The sequence below is a fragment of the Chiloscyllium plagiosum genome, unplaced genomic scaffold (genome assembly GCF_037043375.1).
Source record: "Chiloscyllium plagiosum isolate Xiang-an unplaced genomic scaffold, Cpla_swu_hap1 HiC_scaffold_5, whole genome shotgun sequence".
Classification (NCBI taxonomy): domain Eukaryota; kingdom Metazoa; phylum Chordata; class Chondrichthyes; order Orectolobiformes; family Hemiscylliidae; genus Chiloscyllium; species Chiloscyllium plagiosum.
The window spans coordinates 69,319,615-69,341,165 of NW_028270143.1; the positions used below are offsets into that span (position 1 = coordinate 69,319,615).

The following is a 21,551-nucleotide window of genomic DNA, read 5'->3' on the forward strand; positions in this document are numbered from 1 at the left end:
TGACAGATGGAGTTTTCATTTAGATAAACATGAGGTGCTGCATTTTGGAAAGGCAAATCAGGACAGGACTTTTACACTTAGTGGTAAGGTCTTGGGGAGTGTTGCTGAATAAAGAGACCTTGGAGGGCAGGTTCATAGTTCCTTAAAAGTGGTGTCGCAGGTAGATAGAATAGTGAAGGTGGCATTTGGTATGCTTTCCTTTATTGGTCAGAGCATTGGATTTTGGAGTAGGGATGACATGTTGTGGCTGTACAGGACATTGTAGGCCACTTTTGGAATATTGCAATTCTGGTCTCCTTCCTATCAGGTGGATGTGTGAAACTTGAAAGGGTTCAGAAAAAATTTAGAAGGATGTTGCCAGGTTTGGAGGATTTGAGCTATAGGGAGAGGCTGAATAGGTTGGGGCTGTTTTCCCTGGAATGTCAGAGGCTAAGGGGTGACAGCATAGCATTTATAAAATCATGAAGGGAATTGGTAGGGTAAATAGACAAGGTCTTTTCCTTGGGGTGCAGGCGTCCAAAATTAGAGAGCATAGGTTTAGGGTGAGAGGGGAAAGATTTAAAAGGGATCTAAGTGGCAACGTTTCAAGGAGAGTGTGGTATGTGTATGCAATAAGCTGCCAGAGAAAGTGGAGGAGACCAGTACAACATTTAAAAAGCATTTGGGTAGGTATATGAACAGGAAGGGTTTAGCGGGATATGGGCTAAGTGCTGGCAAATGGGACTACAATAGTTTAGGATATCTGGTTGGCGTTGACGAGTTGGACCGGAAGGTCTGTTTCCGTAAATACAGCTCTATGACTCATCCAAACAAGTGGAGAGAATTCTATTACATCAAGGCTTATGCCTTATACATGGTGCACAGGCATTGAGGAGTCAAAAGGTATGTTGCTTGCTGTAGATTATTTATGATTAGATTCCCTAAGTGTGGAAACAGTCCCTTCAGGCCCAACTAGTCCACACCGGCCTTCCAAAGGGTAACCCACCTAGACCCATTCCCCTACCCTATATTTACCCCTGACTAATGCACCTAATGCTCTGGGCAAATTAGATTAGATTAGATTACATTAGATTAGATTACATTACAGTGTGGAAACAGGCCCTTCGGCCCAACAAGTCCACACTGACCCGCCGAAGCGCAACCCACCCATACCCTTACATTTACCCCTTACCTAACACTACGGGCAATTTAGCATGGCCAATTCACCTTACCTGCACATCTTTGGGAGGAAACCGGAGCACTATGGGAGGAAACCGGAGCACCCGGAGGAAACCCACGCAGACACGGGGAGAACGTGCAAACTCCACACAGTCAGTCGCCTGAGGCGGGAATTGAACCCGGGTCCCTGGCGCTGTGAGGCAGCAGGGCTAACCACTGTGCTGCCCCATATATGGTGATCCAGTTTGATTTCTGATCAACAGTAACCCACAATATGTTGTTAATGATGATTCAGCAACAGTAATGCCATTGAATGCCAAATAAAGATAGTTAGATCCTCACTTACTGGAGTTGATTATTGCTTGGCACTTCTTTGGCTCAGACATTACTGGTCACTTATAGAGGAGGGCTGAAAATGTGTTGCTGGAAAAGCGCAGGTCAGGCAGAATCCAGGGAACAGAAGAATCGACGTTTCGGGCATAAGCCCTTCTTCAGGCCCTTTCCTGAAGGGCTTATGCCCGAAACGTCGATTCTCCTGTTCCCTGGATGCTGCCTGACCTGCTGCGCTTTTCCAGCAACACATTTTCAGCTCTGATCTCCAGCATCTGCAGACCTCACTTTCTAATAATAGAGGAGGCAAGTACCTTGATGAAGCAACTGAAGATGGCTGGTTAATACCCTAAGAAATTCCTGTACTTGTGTGATGCAAATGGTACTTATCAGTGTTAATTTGCCATGTATGGAAGAAGTAAGGTCATCGCTTAATTCAGCTCAGTTGAAGATAGCCAGGCCAATGTCCTGCAGTGGCAAGCACAACCACAATCACTTTATTTTGTGCTAAGTATGGCTCCAACTAGTGGAAAGGCCCTTAGTCCTGCTTCATCATTCCCAATTCTCAAGCTTTGCTTGGCCTCCTTAATCACACACTTCGTCAAGTGTGGCCTAAACGCCAAGGACAGTAATCACCCTCAACTCACCTATAGAGTTCTACACCTTTGTCCATGTTTGATCCAAGGCTGCAATTAGGTCAGGAGATGAGTGCCATTTACAGATCTGAAACTAAGGATTGGGAAGCCCATTATTGGCGATGAAGTTCTGTTTGACAGCACCACATTTGATTACGGCTTCTAGCATTTGTTTGATAATCGAGAATAGACTGATGGTGTGTTATTCGGCTGGGTTGCATGTGATGTGCTTTTTATGGACAGGAAATATCTGACTGGACAATTTCGCATATTTCAAGAGAGATGTCAAAATTGTAGTTGCATTGCAACAACCTAGCTAGCAATATGGCTGGTTCTGATGTAAAATTCTTCAGTAAAATTCTTCAGTCTCCAGTCTTCAGTAAAATTACTGGAATTTGATCCAAATCCTGGTCTTTGAGGTATCTGGTGCCTTCAATCTTTCATTGATATCATGAGAGTGAATCATATTAAATGCAGACTTGTAGAAGGTTTGATTTATAAAGAAAGGCTGAATAGGCTGGGTTTTTGTTCACCAGAGAGTAGAAAGTTAAGAGGCGGCCTTACAGAAGTTTATTAAATAATGAGGGGTATAGATAGGATCAATGGTCGATATCTTTTCCCTAGAATGGGACCGGAGGCACATTATTAAGGTGAGAGAGATTTAAAAAAGACATGAGGGGCAATTTGTTCTTTTTTTTTTTACACAGAGGATGGTTTGCGTGTGGAATGAACTTCCTTAGGAAGTGGTGGATATGAGTGCAATTACAATGTTGAAAAGACATTTGGATAAGTACATGAATACAAATGGTTTGAAGGGATGTGGGTCAGGAACAGGAGGTGGGACTAGTTTAGTTTGCGATTAGGTTCAGCATGGACTGGTTGGAAAGACGGATCAGTTTCCATGCTGTAAGATTGTATGACTGTGGAGTTGGGGCAAAACTTGGCACTTCTGAGAGAAGATGACTGTAAATGCTTCAAACTTGCCTTTTACAGTTATGGGCTGGACTTCTCTATCTTTGATGATAGGAATAATTGTGGAGTCTCCCCTTCAAGATAGCTTTTAGTTGTCTATTCATCTTTCCAAAATCTCAATCAGTGAATGAAAAGCTGAACGTGTCAACATCAAGGAAGTGAAAGGAAGACAAAGAGAACAACTCATTAAATTCTGTGGTCTAGATTGGTGCTATCAAACTGTTTCTCCCTTTTTCATTCTTTTCTCACCCTTAAAATCCACATCTTGGATGCCTTGTGCGCCTGTATGTGAACAGGAGAATTTAAGAAAGGGGGCAATGCTTAAGTTTAGAGTTATGTTAATAATTCATGTTTCCTTTTTGCCATTGGTAAAGTCAATTAGTTTGCAATCAAGATTTTTTGTTATGTATGGAAACCTGTGATAACTTTGGAACTGGTATTACTTGATATCTAATGCATTACCCCATTGAGTTATAAATTAACAAGATGTTGATATAGTCGACTCTGCAGGGTTGATAGTGTTGGGCTTGCCCTTGTTGTTTCCTTGCCTAGGTTATTACTAGGTGGTCCATCCAATTTCATTCCTTGTTTAGACTTTGCAAAAGTTTGTCATTTCAGAATAAAAACTAAAAGAACTGCAGGTACTGTAAATCAGAAACAAAATTAGGAATTGCTTGAAAAAGGTTCAGCTGGTCTGGCAGCATCTGTGGAGAGAAATCAGAGTTAATTTTTTTGGGTCGAGTGACCCTTCCTCAGAACAGTTCTTGAACCAAATCGCTAATTCCGATTTGTCATTTCAGAGGTTATTTAAGAGTCAATCAGACTGCTCTCGGTCTGGAGTAAATGTTGGCCAGGCCAAATAAAGGTAGAGATTTCTTTCCCTAAACAGCACAAATGAAGCACAGATTTTTGATACAATGATCAACAATCGCTTCATAGTCACAATTCAGCTCACTTTCAATTCCAAATTTAGGGATTGAATTTAATTGGTGGGTTTTGAATCCATGCCCCAGATCATAAGCCTGGACATCTGGATTACTACTTGAGTGACATTTCCACTCTGCCTCTGCCTTTCTGATGAACCTTCAACTTTCAGAACCACCTCTAGGTTTTTCTTTATTTACCCTAGTTATATTCTCAAAACTGTTAAATGCAACTTCCCTTTCACAAAACTGCATGTTATCTTGAAAGCAGGGTTACTTTTCAATACCTTTTGGATTCATGGCATGGTGCAGCACAGAAGGAAGCTATTTGGTCCATCATGCTCATGCTGGCTCTTTCAAAGAGCTAACTATTTTCATCAATTTTCTGACTGTTTTTCTATTTTTCTCCCCTTCTAATATTAATTTAATTTTCATAGAAAGTACTTAATTTATCTCCTTCCACCATTCTTTATTCTGAATCATAACAACTTGATCTGCAATAAATGTTTCTCAAGATTCATATGTACAATACTGGTCAAAATTATTTTTCTCTAAATTCTAATAGCATTCACACTGAATAAAGCAGTGTATTTAGTCTGATCACAATACACATAAAATAGTAGTGCATATGTTATCTGTAGTGATTCTTCTGGGCAAAATAAACTTGAAATAAACTGCATGAAAACTTGATTTGTCCTTTTCTCATTCTCCATCCTTCCACATAGCCAGCATTTGCAGATAATTAAATGGAAACCTAGGAAGTCTTAATATCATCAAGCTGTTCAGGCAAGTGCATTGCGATATGACAAGTGAGCCTCTTGGCATGACCCTTGTTAATGTTCTTGCAGTAAAATAATGAATGATGGCTCACAAATGCAACTAGCGCTGTCTGAAAACTTGATTTGCACTTTTTTTCAATCTCAATTCTTCACACAGAGAACATATGCAGACAATGAAATGGAAATCTAGAAAATCTTATTACCATCAAGCTGTTCAGGCAAATGTATTGTGAGGTGACAACTGCGTCTTTTGGCATAACCTTGGCAATGTTTCAGTGGGAGGCAAAGAAATAGCAGGAACACTTTGCTAACAAGCTAATGCACCAGCAGCGTACCATTCTCCAAATTTGTCAATTAAGAGTACATACTCTTTTATCCTCACTTCTGGTCTCCTACCACCGAACCAATTTTCTACAATGTCAACAGTGTGCTTTTAGTTTCATGCACTTTTATTTTTGCTAACAGTTGCTATTGTTGAACCTTATCAAATTTCTCTGGAAGTTCATATAAATAATGTCCACTGGCACTCCTATTTCATGTTCTCAACAAATTCAACTCAATTAGACATTATTTACCTTTACAATCCATGCTAGTTCTCTAATCTGCTCACACTTGTCCATGTGCTCAGTCACTCTGATGCTAGCAATATTGATACAATTGTAGTTGTCTCACTATGTCTTTTTTAAACTATCCTCAGCCAATCTAAGAGTCAGAAAATCTCTGTATTCACAGTAAATAAATCAATAAAGCCATACCAGTGATATTGAAAGTATTTTGTTTTATCACCGTCCAGCCTGACGATGACCTTAAATGGTCTTTCACATAGTTGTCTCCACAAAAATAAAGCAAACGTGATATTTTTGGGCAGTAATAAAAACATGCCTTAAGCAATAGCAATGTGCATGACAGCATGAAATGGTTTGGCATTCATACTATTTACTCATCAATTGATCTACTAGGAAATGAACTTATTTGCCAAAGATAATGAGGGATTTGGAAAAAAAAACTAATGGATTATGATCTTTTGTAATTAGGGGAATGTGTAGTTGTTTCAAAAACATACTTATATAGGACCTTTAATGTAAAAAAAACACTCCAGGCGGCTTCAAAGAGCATTCTGAAACAGAATTTAATTCTCAACCACTTTTAGGAATACAAGACAGATGATATTAAATCTTGGTTGCAGAGGTAGGTTTTATCTTAAGGAAGGGGAGAGGTAGCAAGTTGGAAAGATCTAGGAAGAATTTCCAGAGATTGCGGCTCCAGGCAGTTTAAGGCTCAGAATCACAAATGGTGGAGAAATTAAAATAGGAAGTTTAAGAGGCCAGAACTGAATGAATAGTGAGATCCCAGAGATTTGTGAGACTGATGGGAAATAGAGATAGAAAAGATCTGGATTATTGGTAGAATTGGAAAACAATGATAAGAATTTTAAAATAGAAGCATCACGTAACAGGAAGAAAGATTTCAAGTTCAACCTGACTCTAGACGAATATTCTATATTTCATCCCATTTGTAAAGTTGTGAGTGAAAGCGATTATGGGTAATGTAATGCATATCTTCATAATGGTGATACTAAACTAAAACCTCAAATTATTATTGTTCCAACTTCTAAAATTGCTTGAGCATCACAGCATCATTCCTTGGAAATATGATCATTAAGTGTTGGATCTCTCCTGTGCAAAATAACAATTTGGAGGAATACCAAAGGCAGAAACACAAAGACGAACTTAATTCTAGAGTCAAGTCATAGTAAAACAATAATCTGCTGGAATGCACAGCAACTATAAAAGTCTTATACATGAATACACAAGACCGGTAGACATAGAAGTAATCATTCAGTCCATTGAGACTTTTCTGCCATTCAATGAGATCATGGCCAATCTGATAATCCTCAACTCCACTTTTCTGCCTTTTCTCCATAATGCTTAATTCTCTTACTGATTAAAAGTTTGTCTATCTTAGCCTTGGATATATCTAATGACCCAGCCTCAACAAGCCTCTGTGGCAAATAATTCCACAGATTCACTATTTCAGAGAAGACATTCCTCTGTCTTAACTGTTCAGACCTTAACTTTGAGATTATGCTATTTAATCATAGACTCACCCAGTGAGGAATCGGCTTTTCTGCATCTAACCCTTCTGTCAAGTCCCTTAAGAATCTTGCGTGCTTCAATAAGATTTCCTGCCATTCTTCTATATTTCAGTGATTACAGGCTGAATATGATGAACCTCTCCTTGTATAACAGTCCCTCCATACCTATCAGCCTAGTTAACCTTCTCTGGACTGAATCCAATCCAAATATATCTGTCCTGTGATAAGAGGACCAAAACTGTTCAAAATTCTAGTTGTGGTCTGACTAGTGCTTTGTATACTTTTAGCAAAGCTTCCCTATTTTTGTACTCCATTCTTTTCATAATGAGGACCAACATTCCATTTGCCTTCTCTATTACACACTGAACTTGAATGCGATTCATGGAGGACTCCTAACTCCCTCTGATGTATCACTTTCTGCAGTCTTTCTCCAGTTAAATAATATTCAGCGCCATTGTTCTTCTTGCAGTGTTGTTAAATACCTACACTTCAATGCTATTGGTAAATTACCAAACACATCTGTAAGACCATATCACTTTAAGTAGTATTCCTGTCATATTTGTGAATCTTTAGACCATTATTCCATTAAAAAGAAATGCATGATCTACTCATGAAGGTTTCGTGTTTAAAAGGCATGGAAGTTGATTAGGTTTTCTGGCAAGTAGGTATTTAACAATTTCTGTTTTAAGATCACTAATAACCAGGATGTCAGGACCTTGCTCGTCAGCTGCATTGCAGGTATTTCTGAGAGAAAGAGTAGAATTAGTAGAGAAACTGGATTGAATTTATGCAGTCAGTTGGGGAGGCCCTACATCAGATTTGTGGCAGCAGGAAAGCCTGTGCATAATAAATGTAAGGTTAGAAGGGATGACTTGGGACTCCAGCTACCAACTGCAAGGATGTCAATTAAACTCATTAATAAACAAATTTACACGCATTAATCCTGAAGCCACCATAATTTAATCATGGTTTAAAGATTAAATGAAAGCCATATGGATCTACTGTATTCTTGGTAGGTTGGCCAGCAAGACCCATCAGGCTTGCAAGTGACCTGCTACGGTTTGGTTCATCCCTCACAAATGAAGCATTTTGTGCTGGATTAAGGGACTCCTTCTCATGCCCCCTCTCCCACCTTCACACAATATGAGCCGTGGTGTTCTTCTGATCCCGGGCCTTGAATGGTGCAGTGCCACCAGTAGATACCACTGGCAACAATGACAAATGCTGTACTCTGATTGGCTGGCAGCTCAGTAGGAGGCAATTTTGCTGCTTTGGACCTCAGTTGCAGGGAAGGCCACATGAAAGCTAATTAGATAGCTGAAAGGCACTTGGTTTGGTTGGGGTTCCCCATCACGAAACTGACTAACCTTCCCCATTGGTTCTCTGAGCAGTGGGTAAGAAACCATCATTCTGATAAATCCTGGGCACTGAACCAAACAACATATTTCTGCATGAATTCTGGACGGATAAATTGTAAGTTAGGTTGCTGAATAATGCATTTAGATTCCTTTACACCATAATATATTGCAGTTACATCCTGAGTACAGCTCATTTTGAAATCCTCACCCTTCCAAAAAATTTCAAAGCTGCTTTTGTTGTAGGGAAATGAGTGTTATGTTAGCTTAAATGTCTGGATGGCAAGTTCATGATATAGTGTGTGCATCGTATGCAATTCCTGAACTGGCTGAGGTTATCATGAAGGACTCTCCTTCTCAATCTTTCTCCTTGCCTGAAGCATGGTGACCCTCAGATTAAAGTGACACCAGTCATTTCTTTCATGAGACAGCAGCTCTATGGTCTGGTTGGGCTATGGTGATTTTCTTCTATCTTCACCATAGTGAAAATATGTGTTCAGTTCTAGATTGCTCATGCTTTTTTGACAAGATCTTGCAGTTGAGATTAATTGCTAAGGTAAGCAGTCTAAAATAGAGGCAGAACTTTGTATTGTATAGTAAAGTGACCTTGACCAGAAAACAGTCGTTAGTGGAAATTTTTTAAAGTATGAGCCACAGTCAACTTTGAGACAAACACATAAATCAATTCATGAATTATGTACTCCAAATCCTTAATTGAGCACATTTCAGTTTGAGAAAATTTTCACATCAATGTGAAGAAATTGCTGAAAACAGCATTGTTTACCCCGTGCTGTTAAATTATTTTGATAATATGAAAAAAAGCATTACAAACCTATAAATACTTCAACTGGTGGTGATCAAAAAAGGATTTGGTAGTAACTGGAACCCATACTGAATTGTAATTCAACAATAAAACTGTTGTACATCATCAGCTGCTTGATGCATTACATGGATATATGTCAATGAAACACCATCAATTGAAAATTTAATATTGAAAATTTGATTAGAGGATAGACCTAGATTTAATCCTCTCATGGTGCACTAATAATTCCACATTACAGCAAATTCAGAAATATTTTCAGCAAAAAAAATCCCTTTTTAATGAAACTAAATCAATTCAGCATTAAAGGTATAAGATTAGATTAGATTCCCCACAGTGTGGAAACAAGCCGTTCTGCCCAACAAGTCCACACTAACCCTCCGAAGAGTAGCCCACCCAGACCCATTCCCTTACCCAATACTTACCCCTATTATATCAGCATGTCTTAATTCCATGAAATCCATCAAACACCATACTGTTGAACAGTTACTTAGGTTATAAAATTTAACTTACTGTTATCTTAAATTCATGCATATTTCAAGTTAATAACGTAAGGTAGTATTCTAATTGAGATACATACACCAATGAGGTAATGTCAATTAAACTAGTACAGAAAATACAAACAACATAAACTAGTCAGGCAAGTAATGCTAGTGGAAACAAAACATAGCTGCCTGAGTTCAGTGAGCTGAATATTACCTAGGATGTCCTAACTTACCAATTAACTTATTAGATTGAAGACAAGTAAAGCAACTGAGGGGTGATAATTTATTAATTTACAAGAAACATAATATAAAGCAAAACTAGGTGACGGTTATTGAGAAATAGCAGAAGTAAATATGGGCATCAATCACAAACATCAATAGGTTGCACACAATAATAAGGTTTCTTTTTCCTAGGAATAATAAAACAAATACTTACATATATGCACATTCATCATCTTAGCACAAAACTTGCACATTGCCTCAAGATCATTCAGTTGTCCTTGAAGAAATGAGACCTGTGCCTCCAATTCATCATCCTGGAATTTAAAAGAAATAGAACTCTTACAAATCTTCAACATGCTTTTATACTGGTACACCATTGTTGCAGAAATTTGCTTCCTCATTTACTGTCTTTGAAGTAAGATTTGGAAATATTCTGTTCGGATCTTTAATCAACAGACTACATACTTGGAGGTTACATAAAGAAATTAACATGTCAATAGGCCGTGAAATCAATTTTAGGATGCAGTAATACTTTCGATGCATTCGCCTGTTCGTGCTCATCAATAATAATCTATTCAGAGTCAAAAGTCAAACTAAGTATGTTAATTAAAACCTCAGGTTGGCAAAAAAAAAACAGTTACAATAAAGCTGTATACTACATCAGCATTATTTGGGAATTTGGATTTTAATGGAGAAGTAAATAGATTTGTGCTTTCAGTTCTGTGAAGCTAACTTTTAAAGAGCCCAGAAAGTAATTTGGAACAGTTAACTAAATACACCAAGAAGCCATGTGGATTATGTTAATTGCTTAGTAGATACCTGAGAGATTCACTGGTTCAGTGTTCACAATGCTGAATTTTATGTCATGCAGAAAATTAAATGGCTAAGGGCTATTAATGGTTTCAGTTCATTTCAAAAGAATTGAGTTTCACTTCAGAAGAACAGCAGTTAGTTTGTGAAGTTTTTTTTAAATAGTCCAAGGAAAAGGGGTGGAAAAAAAACCCTCAGGTTTCTCTTAAAATTCAGTGAAAAACAAATCCAGACATTTGGAATGAGAAATAAATTTCGAGGCCATCAGAATGAGAGAGCAGTCTGAAAGCTCACTGAACAAATCAGTTGAGTTAAGATATCTTCAAGTTAAGAAAGGAACTTTATTGTACTGGGATTGAGTGACCATAAAGGATACTGTTAAGAAATAAAGATGGAACATATGTTTTTGCTATTCATATTAAGATTTTTTTCACTTTTTCACATATATTTCTTTGCTTGTTTTTTCTTTTGTGTAATAAACTTGTGTGTTTTTGTTAGGAGAACATTGGTAGCCTTAAGTGAATATATTCTGTGACTGACCACCATGCTAACTAAATAGAATAATAAAACATATGATCTATCAAACCAGATTCCCATCAGCTGGGATCATAATAAAGTCGTAACTCTTGGCAGAGTTAGAATTCACTGAATTTAAGGAGAAATGAATATTTAAAGAAATTGGTTAATGGAGTACTAGACATAAAACAGGAGTGTTGTGAAATATTTTATGGAGACTGGACTTTCAAAATTACTTTGTTGTTAAGACTTTGCTGGGAATAGAAGACATGACAGATCATTTGAAGTCTTTGACTAAAGTTAAGCTGAGATAGAAAGCAGATAAACTGAATGTAGAAATAAAAACAGGATCTTGCAAGGAAGACATGCTAGAAGTGATTACCCAGCATTTAGAATTAAAAGGAGGGAAAACTAAAATTAATGATTCACAGTTAAAATCAATTCAGATTGTTAGAAATGAAAAACAATTAGAGGAAAAATAGAACTGGAAAGAGAACTTAAACAGCAATGGAAAAGAAAATACAATTTAAAAAAAATCCAAGTGGGAGAGAACTTAGACAGTATGGCGTGGAGAGAGAATAGAAGCCTAGAATCCCAATAGTGTGGAAACAGGCGGTTCAGCCCAACAAGTACATAACACCTCTCCGAGGAGTATCCCACCCAGACCTGTTCCCTTACCCGACTATACATTTCCCATGACTATCGCACCTAATCTACACATCCCTGAACACTATGGGCAATTTAGAATGGCCAAACTATCTAACAAAAGCTTTGAGTAAAGAAAGAAAGATTGGTTGTTAGTTACATGCATAAAACAGAAAGATACCAAAATAATAAAGAAGTAAAGTTTGAACTTAAATATGATATAACAAAACAAAATGTTTCTATTGTAATAAGACTGGTCATAGTAAAGCCAATTCCTGAAAACCAAGTGGGAGTCCAACTGCAGGATTACAAGTGATTCCTCAGAGAGGGATGTATTGGGTAAGGAAATGGGTTTTAAACCTAGCAGCAGTAAAAGAGGATCATTCCTTTAGAATCTGCTAAGGAATTTGTAATGGAAACAACTTTGCTCATATCTCACAAACAACCAACTGATTGACTACAGATAGGATCATCCATGACATCAATGGCTCCAGGAGAAAGTGAGGACTGTAGATGTTGAATTTCAGAGTCGAATAGTGTGGTGCTGAAAAGGCAGAGCAGGTCAGGCAGCATCCAAGGAGCAGGACAGTTGACATTTCGGGCATAAGCCCATGAAGGGCTTGCGTCCGAAACATCGACTCTCCTGCTCCTTGGTTGACACCCAACTTGCTGTACTTTTCCAGCACCACACTTTTTGACTCTGATCAATGGTTCCAGCCAAGTCATTGCATCTTAATGCTGACAACAGTGAGGTAATAAGTAATGTGCAGGTGTTTTGATAGACCCTGTCGTTCATGGCTCATCCACACTTAGATTCACTCTATGGGTGAAAGGACAAAATACGTGATGATTCCACATACCTTTGCAGGCAACATTACGTTGAACTGTGAGGAAGGGAGGCCTCTGTCACTCAAGACTTGGAGATATATAATGGGGAGTTCACATCTCTACTCTCCAAATAGCTCAATGGTCTGCTGGTGGACAAAGTGCTGCCTCACTCAGGTTAAATACTGTCCAATTTGTATAAACTCTGACATATTGAAGGACAATCAAAGACGGAAGGTGTAAAGGAGGTGCCTCATGATTGCTCCCAACATGCTGCCTAATAAGAGGCTGCACTGCATTCAAACTGAATTGAATTGAATAATTTATTGTCACATGCATTCAATATATAGTGCAAAATTTATACCATCACCATTCTCATTAACTTAAAATGAAATTTAAACAAAAAAGTCCAACTTTCCATCTTTCCCACTACAGTTCCGCTGCTGGCTTCACCAGCTCAAGTCTTAAAAGCCACCTAATCTCAGCAGCATGCCATCTCACTGTCCTATCTCACTGACTGCTGCTGCCTCTCAAATGGTAAGGAGGATCTGTAAAATGCAGGTATTTTACAATGGGATCGGCTGAATCATGTTTACCATTAAGCAAATGGTAGAAGCATGAAAGGCATAGGTATGGGGAAATCTAGTGAAGTCCTGAAGAATTGATGTGCAAGTTGGTCCAAAAATCAGTAAGGACAATATTGTCATATTGGTGGTTTGATGATGTGTACTTGTAAAGGTGAAGGGTAAAGAGGTGGCATCTATGCAGCGCCCAGGGAAATTATGATGCCGGTGCAACTGGAGAAGGACCAGAGAAACAGGTGGGCAGTGATGTCAAGTAACTGCTCTGACATTCATTTTGGAAACTGGTACTGTCTAGTTTCATGGGGAAGGGTTCAGGGGAGTGGAGTGGGTGGAGTCATGAGCTCCATAGAAATGAAGTGAGAATATCTATTAATGAGATGTAAAAGCATTGGAAATAAGGTAGTTACTGCTCATTAGCAAGATTCAGAACTCAGTATTGAAACTTGAAGTGAAAATCTAAATTTTTTTTTGTTGAGGTTGGGAGTTTTAATTTTTCATTCTCACTATACTTTCCCAATTTTATTTGCCACTTTCCACTTTCCTGATGAACGGCTTGTGCCCGAAATATTGACTCTCCTGCTCCTCAGATGCTGCCTGACCTGCTGTGCTTTGCCAGCGCTACACTTTTCAACACTGACTCTCCAGCATCTGCAGTCCTCACTTCCCACTTTTCTCAAGGCAAAGAAAATCCTGCTATTGATCTTGAAAGGACCCTCACCAGTAAACAGAAGGTGAATGGAAACACCTGTTTAAAACTGTGACCACAAGAATAGGACAAGATTGTGTTCAGCTCTGGCCAAGTAAAATAGTTATAAGTGAGCTATTCAGAGGGCTTTAATATTCTAATCCAAAATTCAAGCTAGTTGTTAAATGAGATTTGCAAATGAATCAGTTTAAGATTGTGATTACATTTGTTATTTCCCCAAGTTTTATAAAAAACATCTATTGTGACTACTCTAAAATGACTTGCCACTGAAAGGTTATCAAACTTCTTTTAAATTGGTTCAGTTTTTCAAAAGTCATATGTGGTAAATTTACAATGATTTTTAATTTTGTTTCATTGCTTGCTTCTTAGGGTAGGCCAAATGAATGAGGTATTAGTTCATTTGTAACATTCTGGCAAAACATCGTGAGCCAAAGGGCCTGTTCTGTGCTGTACTTTTCAATGTTATAAGTCCTGCTTTAAAAAGCTGCCCTCTGCTGCACAAACTCAGGATTCCTGTGACATATACACAAATCTATTCTGCAGCGCATAGACGAGATAAATTAATTAAATTACATATATTAAAATTGGATAAACGTAGAAATTTTGATAAATGTGTTTGTTTTTAATGTAATTCAAAATATTTCATAAATGTTATTTTCTTATTCACAATACCCTTAGTTTGGAAGATTGCTGATCATCTCACTTTGCACAACTTTTGGTGCACTTGTCAAAACAAGCAGCAATATTAACAAAGGATAAGTAACATTATTTTAATATTCTGATTCCACGTGATTTTCAGTTTGAAACATCCCCGAATATATTGTGTACTGTAATGATCATACTTAGCATTTTGCTTTTTGTTTGTTACTCTTTTCCCTCTGTGTTACTGTTATTCTCTGTGTTCTCTGCTGTCCCACTCTCTTCGGTATCGAGTCATACAGTATGGAAATAGACCCTTCGGTCCAAATGGTCCATGCCGATCATAATCCCAAATTAAACTAATCCCACCTGCTGGTACTTGGCCCACATCCCTCCAGACATTCCTTATTCATATACTTATCTAAATGTCTTTTAAACATTCTAACTGTACATATATCCACCACTTCCTCTGCAAGTTCATTTCACACACAAATCACTCAGTGTGAACAAAATTCCCCATATGTCTTTTTAAATTTTTTCCTTTCATCTTAAAATTTTGACCCATAGTCTCGAAATGTCCCACCCTAGAGAAAAGATACCAGCCATTCAGCTTAACTATACCCCTCATGATTTTATAAGCCTCTATAAGGTCACCCCTCAACCTAGTACCCTCCAGCGAAAGAAATCCCAGCCTATTGAGCCTCTTCACATTATTCAAACGTTCCACTCTTGGCATCATCCTGGTAAATCTTTTCTGAACCCCCTCCAAATTAATAATATCCTTTCTATAACAGGGTGACTAGAACTGGACACAGTGCTCCAGAAGAGGCCTCACCAACGTCCTGTACCTCAACATAATGTCCCAATTCCTATACTCAAAGATCTGAGCAATGAAGGCAAGCGTACTAAACGCCTTAAAAATCACCCTATCTCTATGTAATACAAACTTCAAACAAATTATGTACCTGAGCCCCTAAGTCTCTCTGTTCCACAACACCATTCAAGGTCCTAGTTCTTTTTGTTTCTTTCTCTGCTTGACATCCCTCTGAGTCTTATTTTTGAGTGAGAGCACCTGCATATTTATGGACATCAGTGGCTGCAGGTTGTATTTTGGATGGCAGTTACTGGAAAATGTGGCCCTCAGTGGTTTCTTTTCAGTTTCTACTAATTTCTGTTCTTCCTCTCCTCCTCCCTCCCTGACCCCTTCACGGCCTGGGTTGCGCTTCCTTCCCTTTTCTAACAATCCCACACACCTGACCATAAATGTAATTCTTCTCTTTTGAATTTGGGGTGGTTTGGGAGGGGAGGAGGTGTGAGGATTTGTTGACCTCAATTCAGGAGGATCAACAGCAGATTACCATGGATCACCCTCCCTAGCAGCAAGCCTACCTACAACAAATAGCATGCAGCAGTTCAAGCAGTCCAGCACTACCATCGAGGGAACTCTGGATGGGTAGTAAAGCCTGCCTAGTCAGCAATTCCCACATTCTTTGAAGGAATTAAAAAGAAATTCGAAGCAATGTCACTCATTAGGGAGGGGATGATCAGCCTGCTGTGGGTAAATCATAGTCTCTCTTAAACATATTCAGTGAGGATGGGTTAGGCTGTTGGAAACATTCTTCTTGAGCAGGGAAGAGAGATGGGGTTGGCGGGTGGGTGATTGATAAGCACCCTCAGTGGCATGGTGTGTTAGATGCTTTGCAGGACTGTCAGCAAAAAAAGTCACCAATTTGTTTGGTCAGGCTGTTCTACAGCTTTTGGGGGCCTTGTTAGTACACATGCTTAATGGAAAGGAGTAAGCCAGCAGAAATAGGAGACAGCATGGGGTGGGGAGTGGTGGTGGTGAATCATACTGCAGGTGTTGGGATGGGAGTTGGAAGAATGAATGATTGTCCTGATGAAGGGTCCTGCCTGACACATCAACTCTCCTGCTCCTCAGATGCTGCCTGACCTGCTGTGCTTTTTCCAGCACCACACTCTATCTCGTCTAATTGGAAGAATGGGCCAGGAATTGACAACATTTGTCTTGGTACAGATAAGTTTGTAACTCCTTCTGCTAGACCATTTCATCTGTCAGCACTTTTGATATGCTAGTACAGCTAATCACAAGTACTGTTTGTGCAGAAACGAAAAAGTCAATGCTTTATTACATCGAGTGACCAGTTTGTTAGTGCTCATTTTTTCTTGATATGGTGTTGTTCAGAAAAAATCAATTTGAAGATTGTGTGGGTGAGTGTAGTCAGTGAAGAGTTGCAAAATGGAACAAAGATTTACTGAGCAATCTTTTCTGTATGGCAGCTGTATACGGAATACTGGAATTTGATAGGCATCCCTGAAGAGAAACACAGGAGATCAAAGAGAGGCAGCAATTCAAATGAAGTTTACCACTGAAGGCCAAGAAAGAGCCCAGTGGTTTACAGTTAAGTTCTGCCTATAAACCTGTTTCAGACAGTGGGTGATGAAGCATAATTTGCTCAGTTACTGTATACATGCTAATCTGCAAGGATTTTGTCTGGTGGTAATCCAAGATGGAGGACAGGAAAAAATTCTGGCTATAAGAGCTGCTCCTTTTTTTTGAGGTATTTTAAGTGTTGGAGGTGATTTCCTTGAATTCCAGGAGCAGCAATTACTGTTTTATATAGTGTTGCATTGTTTTGGAACTTTGGAAAAAAAAGGTCAAAGTAACAGCAGTTTAAAAGGGAGAAGAGCAGACAAAGGAAGCACATGGTGAGGACAGTGCAGGAGAGAGAGAGAGAGAGCGAGAGAGAAAGAAAAAAAGAAAGAAAGAAAACCTGCACAGTTACCGCGTTTGCTGTTTGAATCCGTGTATCGCTGGACATCGGAGTGCATCTGGGAAAATTAACAAACAGTGAAATTCACAACTAATCTTGGAGGAACTTTTGGGCGAAGTTCACAGCACAGAATCAGATAAGTTAATTATTGTTTTAAGTCTGTCCAAGAGAAAGGCTGCAGTAGTGGGTACAGTGGATTCTTTCTTGATTATATGTTTTTGGAGATAAGTCTCTTGCTTAAACTTAAAATATAAGCCATAGCTATTAATTTAACCTGGGGCAGTGTTTGTAGAGGAATAAGACGGTGTTATTTTCTGGGTCTGTAGATTGTGAAGGAGCAAAAATGGCCTTTGCAGTGATATGTATTTCTTGTCAGATGTGGGAGTTTAAAGAGAGTTTAAGGGTTACTGCAGATTATATCTGCCATAAATGCTGTTGGATGCAAATCTTATCAGATTGAGTGGATCGGTTGGAGAGACAGATAGAACTGATGAGGAATTTGCAACGGCAACAGTATGTGATGGATGGCAATTTTCGAAGGGGGAGGGAAAGTCTCAGATACAGCCACATAGATGGGTTAACTCCAGGAAGGGTAAGAGAGGTAGGCAGCTACAACAGGAGTCTTTTGTGGATATACCCATTTCAAACAGGTATGCTGTTTGGGTGTGTAGGGGGTGACAGATTCTCAGGGGAACGTAGCACAAACAGCCAAGTTTCTGGTATTGAGACTGGCTCTAATGCAACGAGGGGTACGTCGGCTTCCAAGAAATCAGTTGTGTTAGGGGATTCTGTAGTCCGAGGTACAGACAGATGTTTCTGTGGCCAGCAGAGAAAAGCAGAATGGTGTGTTGTTTCCCTGGTGCCAGGATCAAGGATGTCTCAGAGAGGGTGCAGAATGTTCTCACGGGGGAGAGAGGCCAGCAGGAGGTCATTGTCCACATTGGAACCAATGGCATTGGAAGGGAAAAGGTTGAGACTCTGAAGGGAGATTACAGAGAGTTAGGTAGAAATTTAAAAAGGAGGTCCTCAAGGGTAGTAATATCTGGATTACTCCCAGTGCTACAAGCTAGTGAGGGCAGGAATAGGAGGATAGAGCAGATGAATACATGGCTCAGGAGCTGGTGTATGGGAGAAGGATTTACATTTTTGGATCATTGGAATTTCTTTTGGGGTAGAAGTGACCTATACAAGGACGGATTGCACCTAAATTAGAAGGGGACTAATATACTGGCAGGGAAATTTGCTATAACTGCTTGGGAAGATTTAAACTAGTAAGGTGGGGGGGGGGGGGAATGGGACCCAGGGAGATAGTGAGGAAAGAGATCGATCTGAGACAGATGCAGCTGAGAATAGAAGTGAGTCAAACAGTCAGGGACAAGGTAGGACTAGTAAATTAAACTGCATTTATTTCAATGCAAGGGGCCTAACAGGGAAGGCAGATGAACTCAGGGCATGGTTAGGAACATGGGACTGGGACATCATAACAATTACGGAAACATGGCTCAGGGATGGGGTGGACTGGCAGCTGAATGTTCCAGGATACAAATGCTACAGGAAGGCTAGAAAGGAAGGCAAAAGAGAAGGGGGAGTGGCATTTTTGATAAGGGATAGCATTATAGCCGTGCTAAGAGAGGATATTCCCGGAAATACATCCAGGGAAGTTATTTGGGTGGAACTGAGAAATAAAGGGATGATCACCTTATTGGGATTGTAGTATAGACCCCCCAATAGTCAGAGGGAAATTGAGAAACAAACTTGTTAAGGAGGTCTCAGTTATCTGTAAGAATAATAGTAGTTATGTTAGGGGATTTTAACTTTCCAAACATTGACTGGGACTGCCATAGTGTTAAAGGTTTAGATGGAGAGGAATTTCTTAAGTGTGTACAAGACAATTTTCTGATTCAGTATGTGGATGTACCAACTAGAGAAGGTGCAAAACTTGACCTACTCTTGGGAAATAAGGCAGGGTAGGTGACTGAGGTGTCAGTGGGGGAGCACTTTGGGGCCAGCGACCATAATTCTATTTGTTTTAAAATAGTGATGGAAAAGGATAGACCAAATCTAAAAGTTGAAGTTCTAAATTGGAGAAAGGCCAATTTTGACAGTCTTAGGCAAGAACTTTCAAAAGCTGATTGGAGGCAGATGTTCGCAGGTAAAGGGATGACTGGAAAATGGGAAGCCTTCAGAAATCAGATAACAAGAATCCAGAGAAAGTATATTCCTGTCAGGGTGAAAGGGAAGGCTGGTATGTATAGGGATTGCTGGATGACTAAAGAAATTGAGGGCTTGGTTAAGAAAAAGAAGGAAGCATATGTCAGGTACAGACAGGATAGATCGAGTGAATCCTTCAAAGAGTATAAAGAAAGTAGGAGTATACTTAAGAGGGAAATCAGGAGGGCAAAATGGGGACATGCGATAGCTTTGGCAAATAGAATTAAGGAGAATCCAAAGGATTTTTACAAATATATTAAGGACAAAAGGATAACTAGGGAGAGAACAGGGCTCCTCACAGATCAGCAAGGTGGCCTTTGTGTGGAGCCACAGAAAATGGGGGAGATACTAAATGAATATTTTGCATCAGTATTTACTGTGGAAAAGGATATGGAAGATATAGACTGTAGGGAAATAGATGGTGACATCTTGCAAAATGTCCAGATTTACAGAGGAGGAAGTGCTGGATGTCTTGAAACGGTTAAAGGTGGATAAATCCCCAGGACCTGATCAGGTGTACCCGAGAACTCTGTGGGAAGCTAGAGAAGTGATTGTTGGGCCTCTTGCTGAGATATTTGTATCATCGATAGTCACAGGTGAGGTGCCGGAAGACTGGAGGTTGGCAAACGTGGTGCCACTGTTTAAGAAGGGCGGTAAAGACAAGCCAGGGATCTATAGACCGGTGAGCCTGATCTCGGTGGTGGGCAAGTTGTTGGAGGGAATCCTGAGGGACAGGATGTACATGTATTTGGAAAGGCAAGGACTGATCCGGGATAGTCAACATGGCATTGTGAGTGGGAAATCATGTCTCACAAACTTGATTGAGTTTTTTGAAGAAGTAACAAAGAAGATTGATGAGGGCAGAGCAATGGACGTGATCTATATGGACTTCAGTAAGGCGTTCGACAAGGTTCCCCATGGGAGACTTATTAGCAAGGTTAGATCTCATGGAATACAGGGAGAACTAGCCATTTGGATACAGAACTGGCTCAAAGGTAGAAGACAGAGAGTGGTGGTGGAGGGTTGTTTTTCAGACTGGAGGCCTGTGACCAGTGGAGTGCCACAAGGATTGGTGCTGGGCCCTCTACCTCTTGTCATTTACATAAATGATTTGGATGCGAGCATAAGAGGTACAGTTAGTAAGTTTGCGGATGACAGCAAAATTGGAGGTGTAGTGGACAGCGAAGAGGGTTACCTCAGATTACAACAGGATCTGGACCAGATGGGCCAATGGGCTGACAAGTGGCAGATGGAATTTAATTCAGATAAATGTGAGGTGCTGCATTTTGGGAAAGCAAATCTTAGCAGGATTTATACACTTAACGGTAAGGTCCTAGGGAGTGTTGCTGAACAAAGAGACCTTGGAGTGCAGGTTCATAGCTCCTTGAAAGTGGAGTCAGGTAAATAGGATAGTGAAGGCGGCATTTGGTATGCTTTCCTTTATTGGTCAGAGTATTGAGTACAGGAGTTGGGAGGTCATCTTGCGGCTGTACAGGACATTGGTTAGGCCACTGTTGGAATATTCCGGGCAATTCTGGTCTCCTTCACATCAGAAAGATGTTGTGAAACTTGAAAGGGTTCAGAAAAGATTTACAAGGATGTTGCCAGGGTTGGAGGATTTGAGCTATAGGGAGAGGCTGAATAGGCTGGGGCTGTTTTTCCTGGAGCGTCGGAGGCTGAGGGGTGACCTTATAGAGATTTACAAAATTATGAGGGGCATGGATAGGATAAATAGACAAAGTCTTTTCCCTGGGGTCGGGGAGTCCAGAACTAGAGGGTATAGGTTTAGGGTGAGAGGGGAAAGATATAAAAGAGACCTAAGGGGCAACTTTTTCACGCAGAGGGTGGTGCGAGCATGAAATGAGCTGCCAGAGGATTTGGTGGAGGCTGGTACAATTGGAACTTTTAAGAGGCATTTGCATGGGTATATGAAAAGGAAGGGTTTGGAGGGATATGGACCGGGCACTGGCAGGTGGGACTAGATTAGATTGGGATATCTGGTTGGCATGGACGGGTTGGACCAAAGGGTCTGTTTTCATGCTGTACATC

The 21,551-nt window shown here is 39.8% G+C and overlaps 1 protein-coding gene across 25 annotated transcripts in view; it reads right to left on the reverse strand.

Moving 5' to 3' along the window:
- Positions 1-21,551, reverse strand: part of tbc1d5 (TBC1 domain family, member 5) — a 524,363-nt gene that overhangs the window by 43,627 nt on the left and 459,185 nt on the right. For all 25 annotated transcript variants that reach the window (XM_087987287.1, XM_087987275.1, XM_087987279.1 and 22 more), the window contains one exon: positions 9,989-10,088. In XM_087987287.1, the coding sequence (XP_087843413.1) occupies positions 9,989-10,088 (100 nt within the window). The remainder of the gene's footprint in view (positions 1-9,988; positions 10,089-21,551) is intronic.